Source organism: Canis lupus, chromosome 6 (assembly GCF_011100685.1).
Source record: "Canis lupus familiaris isolate Mischka breed German Shepherd chromosome 6, alternate assembly UU_Cfam_GSD_1.0, whole genome shotgun sequence".
In the NCBI taxonomy this organism is placed as follows: domain Eukaryota; kingdom Metazoa; phylum Chordata; class Mammalia; order Carnivora; family Canidae; genus Canis; species Canis lupus.
The window spans coordinates 43234362-43249138 of record NC_049227.1 but is presented as its reverse complement, the minus strand read 5'-3'; the positions used below and the strand labels follow the sequence as shown (position 1 = coordinate 43249138).

The 14777-nt window shown below is 36.3% G+C and overlaps 1 protein-coding gene across 10 annotated transcripts in view; it reads right to left on the bottom strand.

The window, feature by feature from the left end:
- Positions 1 to 14777, bottom strand: part of WDR47 (WD repeat domain 47) — a 74635-nt gene that overhangs the window by 14723 nt on the left and 45135 nt on the right. For all 10 annotated transcript variants that reach the window (XM_038541109.1, XM_038541110.1, XM_038541108.1 and 7 more), the window contains 4 exons: positions 12865 to 13043; positions 9422 to 9679; positions 3139 to 3214; positions 1235 to 1392 (listed from right to left, as the gene is read on the bottom strand). In XM_038541109.1, the coding sequence (XP_038397037.1) occupies positions 1235 to 1392; positions 3139 to 3214; positions 9422 to 9679; positions 12865 to 13043 (671 nt within the window). The remainder of the gene's footprint in view (positions 1 to 1234; positions 1393 to 3138; positions 3215 to 9421; positions 9680 to 12864; positions 13044 to 14777) is intronic.

Here is a 14777-nt window from a genome sequence, read left to right as displayed (position 1 = left end):
ATGGCTGTAGAAGGTCCTGAATGCCATGTTCCTCAGGAGTTTGGCCTTCAATGGAGTCAAATATTGGTTTAAAAGAGTAATAGTATCTTATCTGCATATTAAAACACAGACTAATATTAGGGTACTAAAAATTTTATTAGATATGGTAACACCAGATCTATATAAGAAAATGTATACGTTTTTGTAGATTCATCCTAAATGGTGAAATAATATATCTAGGATTTATATCTAGGAAATACTTTAGCAAACAAATAAAAAGATGAAGCAAATATGACAAAAATCTTGACAATTACTGCATTTCAGCGTACTAATCTCTATTTTTGTACACGTTCAAAAAGTTTCATAATTAAAAACAGAAAAAGAAGACTGATTAATTGCCAATACCTAGAAGGTGCTTAATATTCATCTAGAAAATAGATCAAAAGATTCCCTTTTCAGTTGCCTATTTAATTCATGGCCTAATCAAAACATTTTATGACAAAAATTTATAAAATTAACCTGTGGGCGACCACAGACTAGCTGGAGTAACTGAACCAAACCAGGCCTGGACTTGCGTCCCTCATTCACTCAAAAGGCTCGGAGCCTAAAGGGTGAATAGTTGGTTGATGATTTAGAAAGGGCTTGAGCAATGGTTCTCAGGGCTCGCTTGTACGTGATCGCCCACATAACACAACAGATACAACTTATTCTGGCCTGGTCATAAATGTAAATAAGGGTCTGTGCTGTCCTTGCTGGTCTGTTTACCATATCTAATATTCCTTTGAAGTATACACATCTGGATCAACAAGCTTATCTATTTACCAGGGTCTTCTGGCACCCGTGAGTCTGTCTTGCATGCTGAGAAAGGGAAACTTTGTGGAGGGTTTCACAAACATGCTAAAAATAGACACCTTCTTAGATTTGTTTTACTCATACTATAAAATGTTGTAAAACCTTGAATAAAGCTGACGCTACTTGGACATCATCCACTGTGTCCCTCCTGTCCCCATCTTTTTACTTTTATTTTCCTCATCCCCTTATCCTCAGGACCCTAATCGTGTTGCCACAGCGCGCGCAACATTAACCAATGATTCTTAAGTATATTTCTTAAGCACTGAAAATAAAAGTTTAAAAGCTTCATAAAAAGAAAAGAAATAAAAATGAAACACTACTGAATGGCAATCCTGAAAAAGGAACCAATATAGCTAAATTAAAAACTAAAGCAAGAATGACAGTACAAACCATCTATCCTTACCTTGGATCAATTACTTCTGGATAGGCACATACTCTCAGAGTTTTTGAATTTGAACCTACAGCATATAAGCCACCACCTGGATGAAAAGCTACTGCTCTAACAGCTTGTGTGTCTTCTAGGGTATTAATACAAACAAATTGCTTTTTTGATTTGTCATCCTGTAGAAAGAATAAATATAAAAGTCATCCTATGAAAAAAATGAATTTGAAAAAATTCATCTTTAGCCCATTTTAAACTCATTTGAACTCTATTATTCACTTTACATTCACTATCTACAATCACATATGCTTTTAAATGGCAAATTCAAATTAACCCAGTTTTTCTACTTTTTTGCTGCCCATTGCTTAACTAAGTTCAGAGAACTCATAAATGTTCACATTTTTCTTTGCTATGACAAAACATAAGAATATGCATTCTCATATTTATCTTTAACTATCAAGAAAAAAATAGCTCACATATATAATTCTTATAAAATTAACAGAATGTCATTTGTGTTTCTAAAAGTAGGAAGAAAAGACTATAACTCGACCCACTTGGGTGGGGGGATAGTTTACCATTATCTCCAGCAATGAATACTTTAATATTTCAAACTGAAATTGTAAAATACCATTTTAAAATTGTAAAAGTGATTTTAATCAGACCATTTAATTTAAATCTCATTTTTATTTTAAACTGTCAACCTGTCCTATTCTGAAAAAGGCAAGTCGAAGAAGTTCTATATAAAAGCTTTTGTGACTCTTGCTATTAGAATCTATTGGAAACTACTATGCTACCATGACAATGGACTGGACCTGGAACAGGGACCTCGAGACTCGGTGTGGTCAATAGATCTAACCAAATCCTGCCTTTGGGAAGTATGAGTGTCAAGTACACACACAAAGGCAAATGACTTCAGCTCTAGGACCCACAGGGACTACATCAATGAAGAGATTATGCCTCTCACTACACAAACTTTTATGTATTCATACAATAAATACATCCTCATGGGGGAATTGGGGGGAAATCTGATAGGTCATACTATGTCTAATTTATGTAACTGAATTCTTATTCATTTGAAATTATTCGATTAGAAATGCTACATTTCCCATTAACCCGCGTACAAGAAATGTGACTGCCAAATGAACAGCATTGGTAGATAAAAGAAAAATAGGAATGACTAATTAAGTGCCCTATAGCATAATATAATAATTATTAAGGGTTGCTTTAGAACAGATGTGGCAGTCACCAATCAACTTTATTTGTTGTTCTTCGGTGTGTTTAAATTTTTTTAAAAACTTCTTGCTATTTTTAAAATCGATTCAACATAGAAATCTACAGTCCTACAATTTCTTGAAAATAAAAGAAATGGAAACACTAGATAAGTATATTTCTTTGTGCAAAGGACAAATATTTTTATGTGCTTATCACAATAGTCAATTTCATTCGTTTATGTTACCTATTTGGCTCTATAACCATCTGAAATAATGGCTTTGTTTATGGGGTAAAACTTGAACTAAAGAAAATAAGATAGAATGAAGCTGAAGTTTAGGGAAGGATGTTTGGTTCTAAAGCAAAAAAAAAAAAAAAAAAAAAAAAAAAAAAAAAAGAGCTGCACTGATGAGAAGCCCAAAGGAAAAACCGATAATATCTGAACAAATTAACCATAGGGTTCAGAGACTAGTGCTTAACTCATGAGCCAAGATTTGCTACTAGGCCATTAAAATGAATACTTTCAAATATTTTCAACGTTTTCTGAGACAACTTCTTCGCTTACCCAGTGAAAGCTCAACTACCTTGAGGCAAATAATATCATTAAAAATAATGATTATTTCTAAAAATGGTTCTTTCTATGAATTGAGAATTCTTAGCAAAATCTGCAAGTATAAATAAAAATAATGATGAAACCTCCTTCCTTAAAGTATTACCTCTTCCCCTCTTGATCTTGACAGATTCCCTGAAGAATCTCCAAGAGCTGGCTTACTGACCGAATGTTCTGATGAGCTGTGTGAATAGAAATTCAAATAAAGTTTACTCTGAATATAAAACAGAAACTAAGTTTATCCTTTCAATCTCTAACATTGATTTTTTTTTTGGCAAATGACCCACACTGACCCCAATCAAAGTAACTCTCTGATGCCATTTATTAAGAGGCTCTGGGATTCAGTGACGCCAAGCGTAGTTGTAAGGAGGGAGAAGCCATTCTGGAAAGGAGATGAAGTTAAGGTCCACAAGTTTTTTTTTTTGTTTTTTTTTTTAAATTTATTTATGATAGTCACACGGAGAGAGAAAGAGAGGCAGAGACATAGGCAGAGGGAGAAGCAGGCTCCATGCACTGGGAGCCCGACGTGGGATTCGATCCCGGGTCTCCAGGATCGCGCCCTGGGCCAAAGGCAGGCGCCAAACTGCTGCACCACCCAGGGATCCCGGTCCACAAGTTTTATAGTAAGATGTCAAGTAGCTTTCACCTGCTGAGTTCTAGAAGCCTGGATGCTATGGTTAAATGTTACCCCAGGCAGGAACTTGGATTGCTCTTTAGGAAAATTATCTGGCCCAAGAGAAAAGACTAATAGAAACTGACAGTTGAGAGTCTTCAATAAAACAGTGTTTCCCCTTAATCACTTTTTGTCATGTAGACAAATCCATATATATACACAGACTTCCTTCCAATTCTTTTTTTTCCCTTTATACCTCACTCTTCACAGATAGTAAGGATTTCCAGATATTTGAAGAAAGCTTCCCAGATAAAAGCCAGAGACTAAAACAAACAGAAAAAGCAGGGCAACTGGGTGACTCAGTTGATTAAGTGTCTGACTTTGGATCAGGTCATGATCTTAGAGACTTGGGATCAAGCCTGGGATCAAGCCTGAGTCAGACTCTGCACTCAGTGGGGAGTCTGCTTCTCTCTCTGCCCTTCCCTCTGCATGTACTCTCTCTCAAATAAATAAGTAAAATCTTAAAAAGAAAATAAAACAGAAAAAGGAATTTGATTTATATTTCTCTGATAATGAGTGATGTTGAGCAATTTTTCATGTATTTGTTGGCCATCTGTATGTCTTTGCAAAAATGTATATGCATGCCTTCTGCCCATTTTTTAACTGGATATTTGTTTTTGGGATGTTGAGTTTTGTAAGTCCTTTACATATTTTGGATACTAACCCTTTATCAGATATGTCTTTTGCAAATATCTTCTCCCATTCCAAAGGTTCCTTTTTAGTTTTGTTGATTGTTTCCTTGACTGTGCAGAAGCTTTTTATTTTGATGAAGTCCCAATGGTTTATTTTTGCTCTTGTTTCTCTTACCTCAGGAGACACATATAGTAGGAGGTTGCTACAGGAGATATCAAAGAGGTTGCTGCCTGTGTTCTCCTCTAGGATTTTAATGGTTTCCTGTCTCACATTTAGGTCTTTAATCCATTTTTAATTTATTTTTGCATATAGTATAAGAAACTGGTCCAGTTTCATTCTTTTGCATGTTGCCATCCAACCTTCCCGACACTATGTTAAAGAGACTGTCCTTTTCCCATTGGTTAATCTTTCCTGCTTTGTCAAAAATTAACTGACTATATAGTTGTGGGTTCATTTTTAGGTTTTCTATTCTGTTCTATTGATCTATGTGTCTCTTTGTTGGTACCATGCTGTTTTGATCACTATGGCTTTGTAATACAACAAATTAAAACTACAATGAGATATCACCTCATACCTGTCAGAATGGCTAAAATCAACAACTCAAGAAACAACAGGTGTTGACTAGGCTGTAGAGAAAGGAGAACCCCCTTGCACTATTGGTGGGAATGCAAACTGTGCAGCCACTCTGGAAAACAGTATAGAGGTTCCTCAAAAAGTTAAAGATAGAACTACCCTATAATACAGCAATTGCACTGATAGGCATTTACCCAAAGAATACAAAAACACTAATTCAAAGGGATACATGTATATAAAATGATACGTTTACAGCAGCATTATTTACAATAGCCAAATTATGGAAGCAGCCCAGGTGTCCATTGATTGATGAATGGATAAAGAAAATGTGGTATATAAACACACAATGGAATGTTATTCAACCATAAAAAAGAATGAGATCTTGTCATTTGCAATGGCATGGATGGAGCTAGAGAGTATAATGCTAAATGAAGTAAGTCAGAGAAAGACAAATATCACATGATTTCACTCATATGTGGAATTTAAGAAACAAAACAAGCAAAGGGGAAAAAAAAGAGCGTGAGGCAAAGCAAGGAAAAGACTCCTAACTATAGAGAACAAACTGATGGTTACCAGAGGGAAGGTGGGTGAGGGATGCATGAAATAGGTGATGGGAATCAAGGGGGGCACTTGCTATGATGAGCCCAGGTGTTGCATGTAAGTGCCCAGGGATCCCAACTAACTGTAATTTAAATAAAAAGTTAGGGATGCCTGGGTGGCTCAGCAGTCAAGCATCTGCCTTTGGCTCAGGGCATGATCCTGAAGATCCAGGATCAAGTCCCATGTCAGGCTTCCTGCATGGAGCCTGCTTCTCCCTCTGTCTATGTCTCTGCCTGCCTCTCTCTGTGTCTTTCACGAATAAATAAATAAAATCTTTAAAAATAAATAAATATTTAAAAAGGGGGGATTTGGAAAGAGTTATTTCAGAAAACAAAACCGACAAAAACAATTTAAATTCTGAGAGATGTAAGAGGAAAAAAGAAAACCAAGAAACAAAAATGAGATGTACAAAAAAAATTCTTTTAAGGAAAACTTTTTTTTTTTTTTTAGTAAGAGATCAGTTTATGGTTAACGGTATGGGACAGACCAGGAAGGTACCAGGGCTCATAGTAATGAGCTTCCCAGGAATAGACTGACAGACTTACAAGTAAACAGAGGGGCAGGGAAACAAAGCCAAATGGCTGAGAGACCCAGGCCCAGCCTCAGTGGCTGTACCTGGGCCCTAGTTCCAGTTCTGCCCTGGGAACCTGGGGGATGAGCAGGACCTACAGATGCCTCAGTTCTTGTAAGGCTCCCATCTCCTCACTCCCTCCTGTCCCCTACCAGCAGGCTGGGACTTCTCACATGTGGTGTATTGCCAGGGCTAGGGAATGGCTGGTCTAGGGGTGGGAAGGCAGAGGCCTGGGTAGTACGGGGTTAGCAGCACTGGGTGGAACTTAGAAAATAACAATATGGTAGGAAACAACCAACACAAAATGGAGATGAGGAAATTGCTAACTAAAAAATATTTTTTTAAGTTCAAAGAACTTAAGTTTCTAGCCTAAAAGGTCCCATTGTTACCTAGCAGAATAGAAGGAAAAGAATCTTATTCTGATGTATATCATGAAATTTTTAGAACATCATGGAAAAGAAGGAAAAGAAAGTCCTAAAAAATTCCAGATGGAAAAAGCAGCAGTCTTCATAGAGAGGATCTGGTCACAATGGCATCAGATTTCTTTTTTTTTTTTTTTTAATTTTTATTTATTTATGATAGTTACAGAGAGAGAGGCAGAGACACAGGCAGAGGGAGAAGCAGGCTCCATGCACCGGGAGCCCGACGTGGGATTCGATCCCGGGTCTCCAGGATCACGCCCTGGGCCAAAGGCAGGCGCCAAACCGCTGCGCCACCCAGGGATCCCAGTATCAGATTTCTTAATAAGAACACTGAAACATGTAGCAATTCCTTTGAAACTCTAACTAATGATTTCCATCCTGGCCCTCTATACTCAGCTATACTAACAAATCAAATGGGAAATATTTAGACATGGAAAGTCTCAGAAACTTTACCTCTAATGTGCCCATTTTCAGGAAGCTACAGGAGATCCTGAAAACAAGAGATCCAATACAGAGAGGAGACAAAGGAAATTCCCAGAAGGAGAATGAAGGCAAGTCTCAGGACTCACGCCTGAATAAAATGGCCTAGAGGTAATGAATATAAAGTGAAGCAAGAGTGATCCTGCAGAATGTCTCCAATGGGGGATAAAATGGAAAAGAGACAACTATCAACTGAGTGTTTAATGAGAGGTACTAAGAAAATTAAGCATGTTCGCACACCAAAACTGAGGCAATTAATGTCTCCATGAAAAACAAAAGTTGTATAAAAAGGAAACATAATCATATTATATTACACAACTCAGATATAAGTAAAATTTACATGGCCATGGTAATGTTAACACTGAATACTGATTTAAACAAAATGATACATACTGGAAAGAAAGAGTAGACAATGTGAATGTATTGTGGGTGAAGAGTATGGTAGCTAAGTCTAAAATTGGTAGGGAATGGACATAATAAAAATAGTAACAGAAGCGTGTTATTCAGAAATGTGGAGATATATAGCACAAGAAATAGCTAAGTGGGTTAAAAATGACAGAAATAGAAATCATAGACAAAGATGGGTAAGATAGCTTTGAAGCGCTGTTTTATTTATATGACTTTAATTTTTAAAAAATCAATTTTAAAATTTGAGTTCTAGTTTTGGGAGTGCAAAAATACAGTTATAGAAACTGTAATAAGGAAGTAAGTATTAGATAAACTTAAGCTCTTAAATATAAAACTATAATTTTTGATACAAAATTTATAAAGCTAATTTCTGTAAGCATCCAAAGGCCAGAAGCAAGTTATGCACTCTCAAAGATGTTTAATGTTAAGAATAGATGAAGAAACTCTTATGTGGAATTTAAGAAACAAAGCAAACAAACAAAGAGGGGGAAAAGACAAAGAAACAGACTCTTACCTATAGAGAACAAACTGATGGTTATGGGTCGAGAGAGGGTGAAATAGGTGATGGAGATTAAGGAGTACAATTGTGAGAATGAGCATTGGGTGATTAAAAACTTAAGAAAAAGAATAGATGAAAAAAGTGCTCCTTAACTATGCCTATTGCATATATTAACACTTGTTTACTAATCATAGCAAAATAAAAAATCTTCCCTGAGGAGTGCCTGGGTGGCTCAGTTGGTTAAGTGTCTGCCTTTAGCTCAGGGCATGATCCCAGGATCCTGGAATCAAGCCCAATGTGGATGGGGCTCTCTGCTCAGTAGGGAGACTGCTTCTCCCTCTCCTTCAGCCGGCTCCTCCCCCTGCCTGTGCTCTTTCTCTAATAAATAAATAAAATCTTAAAAAAAAAAAAAAACTTCCCTGATTAGTGAAAATATAAATATGCAAGAGGTCTTCAATTGCTATAACCGCCAGAGTTGCCAAGACTTTCTTGCTGCAATCATCCCAAAATGTTACAAAACATCTTGCGCTCTCAAAGTCTGTGAATTAAAAATATTATTTGCTGGGCAGCCCCGGTGGCACAGCAGTTTAGCGCCGCCTGCAGCCCAGGGCGTGATCGTGGAAACCCTGGATCGAGTCCCATGTCAGGCTCTCTGCGTGTTGCCTGCTTCTCTCTCTGCCTGTGTCTCTGCCTTTCTCTCTCTCTGTGTCTCTATGAATAAATACATAAAGTCTTTAAAAAATATATTATTTGCTGAAAGGTATCAATGGCCAAAAAAAAAAAAAAAAAAAACCAGGGAGAAGATAAAACCTTAAGATCTCTTATGACAACTTATAAAAAAATAGAATTGTCTTGGTGGTAGTAAGAAAGCAAAAATAAGAATAGGAGAACTGAGGGACACCTGGCTGGCTCAGCAGTTGAGCCTCTGCCTTTGGCTCAGGGAGTGATCCCAGGGTTCCAGGATTGAGTACCGAATTGGGCTTCCTACATGGAGCCTGCTTCTCCTCTGCCTGTGTCTCTGCCTCTCTCTCTCTATCTCTCATGAATAAATAAATAAATCTTAAAAAAAAAAATAGGAGAACCCTCTCTTTAAAATAAATAAATCTAGGCAGCCCGGGGGGGCTCAGCGGTTTAGCGCCGCCTTCAGCCCAGGGCCTGATTCTGGAGACCTGGGATCAAGTCCCATGTTGGGCTCCCTGCATGAAGCCTGCTTCTCCCTCTGCTTGTGTCTCTGCCTCTCTCTCAGTGTGTCTCTCATGAATAAATAAATAAAATCTTTTAAAAAAAATTAATAAAATAAATCTTTAAAAGAAAAGATAAAAAATAAAAATAAGAGAACAAAGGCTACTAAGAAATTTAGAAGTAGTAGAAAAGAATATAAAGGCAGAAAAGACAGATTAGAAAAAGATTTGGTATGTAATGGGCTCCAATAACTTGTTTGCAAGGTTCCAGAGAGAAGTTCAACTTTCTAGGTTTCCATTCATTAATAGGATGTTAATATTTCCAGGTTTTACAAATTAAAGTACTTACATTTGATTTCCAGAAGGTGATTCCTCAAGAAAAGGTATGTGATTTGTTGATCCAGGATTAGAAGGGGTGCTTGTGTGAATATTTGAAGCATCATGTGTTATTCTCTGACTAGAGTCTTGGGGTGGTGTAACAAAATTCGTTAGAGAATTATTATTAGATCCATTGTTTTTGCTCCCATTACATTGTTGGTTGAGTGCTGATACCTCATTACCAAGGCTATCCATTCCAATATTTAATTCACCAAGCTTTTGAATGGACCTGTAAAATGAAACAATGCAATTACATTAAAATGAAAACTTAATCACATTCTTAACACATAGAAAAGGGGTGCCTGGGTGGCTCAGTTGGTTAAGCATCTGCCTCTGGCTCAGGTCATGATCCTGGTCCTGGGATTGACCCCACCTCTCTTTGGGCTCCCTGTCAGTGGGGAGCCTGCTTCTGCTTCTTCCTCTGCTCTTCCCCTCCCCTCAGTTCGTGCTCGCGCTCTCTCTCTCTCTCATGTACTATCTCAAATAAATAAATAAAATCTTTAAAAATATATATAGAAGATTTCAAATTTGAAAAGGTAAATTAATGCACATATAGTACATAAATGGTAAATTCAGTACTAAAAATTACCATCATTGGCTTAAGATATAACCATGATACTGAAAAAAAATTTCAAATTTTCCTACAGTATGTCACTGTAGGATATAGGCATAAAAGCACCTTTTACCATAAAAACATTTTTAAAAACATATTTCTTCTCCATTATAACTTTGGTTTAATTTTCAATTTAAAACTTAATTTCCCAAAATAGTCAACAAAAATATCACCACTACTAAAACTTCTCACCAAGACAAAACATGCCATTTTCGTTTTATTTCTCTAGTAATATCATATCAACTAAGAAATGTATGATTAGAGCAGGCCATGATGGGACAAAGTCAAGTGGCATCCTATTACGCATTCATTCATTCTACGAAGACTATGATCTAGGCACTAAGGAGATAAAACAGGAAGCAAAACAAGTTAGCCTCAAGGTCTTTCCCTCATCACAAGTCTTCTGTATCAGGATAGACTGACTTCTTTTGTTGGACTCAGAGCTCCACGCAGCACAAAAGGGAAGCTGACAAGCTCTGTTAAAACTTAGACCCAGAACTGGCCCAGTACACTTTCTACAACCTAGATTCAACATGAGAGAGGAGTACAGTGGTATAATTACCAAGAAGTGTTGTGGTTTATTGTAGTTTCTAGTTTTCCTACATTAAACATTAGAAGGTACGTGTGTGTGTATGTGCGCGTGCGCACGTGCATGTATACTCAGGGCTTAGGAAAGACTTTAAAAGAGCAGTTCAATATTACTAAAAAGAAATGGAAGCCATTATTAAATATTTATGTTAAAATTTTAAACTAAGCTGCATTTCCCAAAATTGTGTTCTATGAATCCTGTGAAATGCTCCCGATAAAGAATGAGTCAGAGGTCAAGTCAATTTGGAAAATGCTAAGTATAAAGAGTCTAAAAGCTGACATCATTTTGATTCTCTAAAAGTGGGGAGGATGGAGCAGAATATGCTTATACTAAGTGCCAAATCAGTGGTGATGATTACTAGAATTGACAGAAACAAAATACCAAGAAGTATAAATAATACAGTACTGTTAACAAAAATTCTATCATACTTTAGTTGATTTTTTTCAATAAGATTATGTAATATGACTTTTCTTCTTTCTATGACTCTTAGAAAAAGATACAAAATTTAAATCTCAAAACATTCTAGCTTAATTGCTAGAATGATTTGAAAAAATAAAACATTAGAGGGAGAAAGGATATTTTATTTTGTAGATTCTTTTTCTATCCAATTTGTCCATGGCATTAGGTACTTTAAAGTCCTGATACTTGCTCAGATATATGAAACCAAAGGCCTAGGAAAAAAGGACTGAATAAAATCATTTTATTAAAGGGCTAGAAAACAATAGATGAGAGTTAAGATAACAGGGAGAATTTATATGAAACTAATTTACAAAAGCTAAATAACACGAAGTAACTTGATTTCTATTTATAATTGTCTTTAAAGGAAAGATAAACCATCTTGAACAGCTTAACTTTTTTTTCTGTGGAGGTACTTCCCTTACCACTATTAGGATCACAGAACCTTGCCACTTTATCTTCTGATTTAATGCTAGCTATCTGAAAAATAAGATGGTGAGGAAAACCAACTGCAATCATGACCTAATGGATATGAAGAAGATATCCAAAAACCAGAAATGACAGTTCATCAAAATAGGATAATTTTGATAAGCTACTGACTTATCAGAGGTGGTAAGCAAATGATCCTCAAATGCAAGGTTTGGAAGCCTACTCAGATTATTTAGATTACCACTATAAACATTCCTTGTGTGAAGGCTTGAAGACTGAATCAATTTTAGGCTTGATGACTTGCACAACCCTCAGAGTATCAAGTAGATTACTTCCAATGTTATTGAACCAAGTAAAGAACTGACAGTCACTACTGCATTGCCTAATCATAATCACAATAATAACCTACATTTATGGTACATTTCCTATATGCTAGGAATTATTCTAAGTAATTTTTATATATTAACTCATTTAATCTTCCAACAACCTTTGCTCATTTAAATATACATATTCTAGTTTATTGATTTTTTTAAAGATTTTATTTATTTATTCATAGAAACACAGAGAGAGAATGAGAGGCAGAGACACAGGCAGAGGAAGAAGCAGGCTCCATGCAGAGAGTGGGACTCCATCCAGGGTCCCCAGGATCACGTCCCTGGGCTGCAGGCGGCGCTAAACCGCTGCGCCACCAGGGCTGCCCTCTAGTTTATTGATTTTTAAAAAGACACACTACTATCTATACATTCACACACCTCCTATAATTATGAACAATGTAAATGCATATTGTCCTGGCAGAAATTATGAATAATTTTAAATGAATAATTTTAATATTGACTTCTGAAAGTTCAAGAACCCCATATAACAATAAAAACGATAGTGAACACTTAATATAGTGCTTACTATATGCCCAGTACTATTCTAAGCACTTTGCATACATTAACTCATTTCACCTTCACCGCTATTCTATGAAGTAGATGAGAAAACAAGCAAAAAGAAACTAAGTAACTAGGACTCCTAGGATCTCAGCTACCCTTGGGGCAGCTGAATCCACCTGGCTGTCCTTCCAGTTATGAGCCGAACCACTTTATTTCTGCTCTCCTTGCTTAGAAGTGAAAAAAGGTTTAAAGAGAAGAACAAAATTAGATAACCCTGAGGATGCTGTGAAAGGAAGATATTTCTCTGTTACTTGAAACACTTAAAACACTTTATTTTTTTTTTAAAAAACACTTTAAAATTTCAAGTTATATATAGAAAATAGCAGTCATTGTGTGCTTTCAATAGCTTTGAAATGATTCCTTATGTTTTAAAATGTGTTTGAAAGACATACCTATTAAGGAATTGTTCCGTAAGATTCTGCTGCTGATCAGGACCATCTTCCTGATTCACACCTCCCTCAAGCAGCATTTGTTGGTATATCTGTCGCTGTTGCTCTTTCTGTTCTAAATGCTGTTGATAGCGTAATCTTTGCCTATAATATTCTTGAAACTGTTCTGTTGAATCTCGAAGCTGAAAAATATTAGAAAAAGTAATATGTTTGAGCAGACTATGATTAAATATATGTCTCTACCCAACAGTAACTTCTATAAACACTGGATGAAATATGCAAGTAGCTATATTTAACAATTACAAAACACTTAATGTGTTGTTCTTTGAATAATAACATAGTATCCGTGAGTTTTCAAAGTCAAATAGATCAGTTAATTTGCTTTATTCTATAGCAAGACCAAAATGAATGGTCATCCTGGATTTCTGACTAACCCAAAATATACAAATATAGTGGTCATAAGGTCACGGAATTAGATGTATAGCTCTTGAAAAAATACTGAAAGGCTACATTAATATTTAATAAACACAATATTAACTTTGTCCAACAATTTAAGCTTGTAAATGGTTTACTATGTTACTCTAGAGAGAAACTTTAAAAATTTTCTTCAGGAACACCTGGGTGGCTCAACTGTTGAGTGTCATTCTGCCTTCGGCTCAGGGCGTGATCCTGGAGTCCTGGGATCAAATCCCACATCGGGCTCCCTGCATGGAGCCTGCTTCTCCCTCTGCCTATGTCTCTGCCTCTCTCTGTGTCTCTCATGAATAAATAAAAAAAATCTTTTTTAAAAATTTTCCTCAAATACAACTATAATTCAGGTTTCAAATGGCCTTTCACAAGAAAGTGGGATACATGGGTAGTAAACTTAATCTCAACACTCCTACTTTGTTCTTCTAAAAGAACTATATAGCACCCAAACTTACAGGACATACATATTTTGTAAATTCCAATATTGGCATAGAAAGACTTTCCTGACAAGCTGGAATCCAGTCATATAACACGGATCATGTGAACTGGGGTGCCCCTGGAACAGGTCATTCATGTCTAAAATTGGCCCACACTGATAATAAGCTTAATGAAGCGTCTTATACAGCTAAGTAAAGCTAAAGCTGTCTCCCCTTTTCCAGGAAATAATAGCAATCCTCCTCTATTTCATGACTTAGAGCAATAACTCTGAGACAAAATTATGTGTCCTTTTAAATTTTTTATTGTTGGTAAAATAGAAAATTTCACTTTAATCATTTTTATGAGTACAATTCAGTGGCATTAATTATACTCACAACATTGTGCAATAATCACCACTCTTTCCAAAATTCTTCACCAACCTACAGAGTGCCTGTGTAACCGTTAAGCAGTAACTTACTACTTCTCCCTCCCCTGAGCTCCTGGTAACCTCTGTTCTACCTTCTCCAAAACTTCACCAATTTTAGATATTCGATATAAGTGGAATTATATACTTGTCCTTTTCTGTCTGGCTTATTTCACTCAGCATGATGTTTTCAAAGTTCATCTGTGTTCTAGCATAGGTCAGAATTTCATTCCTTTTTGTGGCTGAACAACATTCCATTTAATGAATATGCATGCCACTTCTGCTTACCCATTAATCTGTGGGTGCACACTGGGGTTATATCTACCTTTTGACCACTGTGAATAATGCTGCTATGAACATGGATGTATAGATGTCCGTGTGAGTCCTTGTTTTCAATGCTTTAGAGTAGAATTGCTGGGATATATGGTAATTGTATATTTAGCTATTTTTAGCTATTTAAGGTACCACCAATCCATAGTGCACTATTTTACATTCAAATCAACAAGGTATGAGGGTTTAGACTTCACTTCCCCACCAACACTTATTATTTTCCACTGTTTTAACTATCCTAGCAGTTGTGAAGCTATATTTCATTGTGGTTTTGATT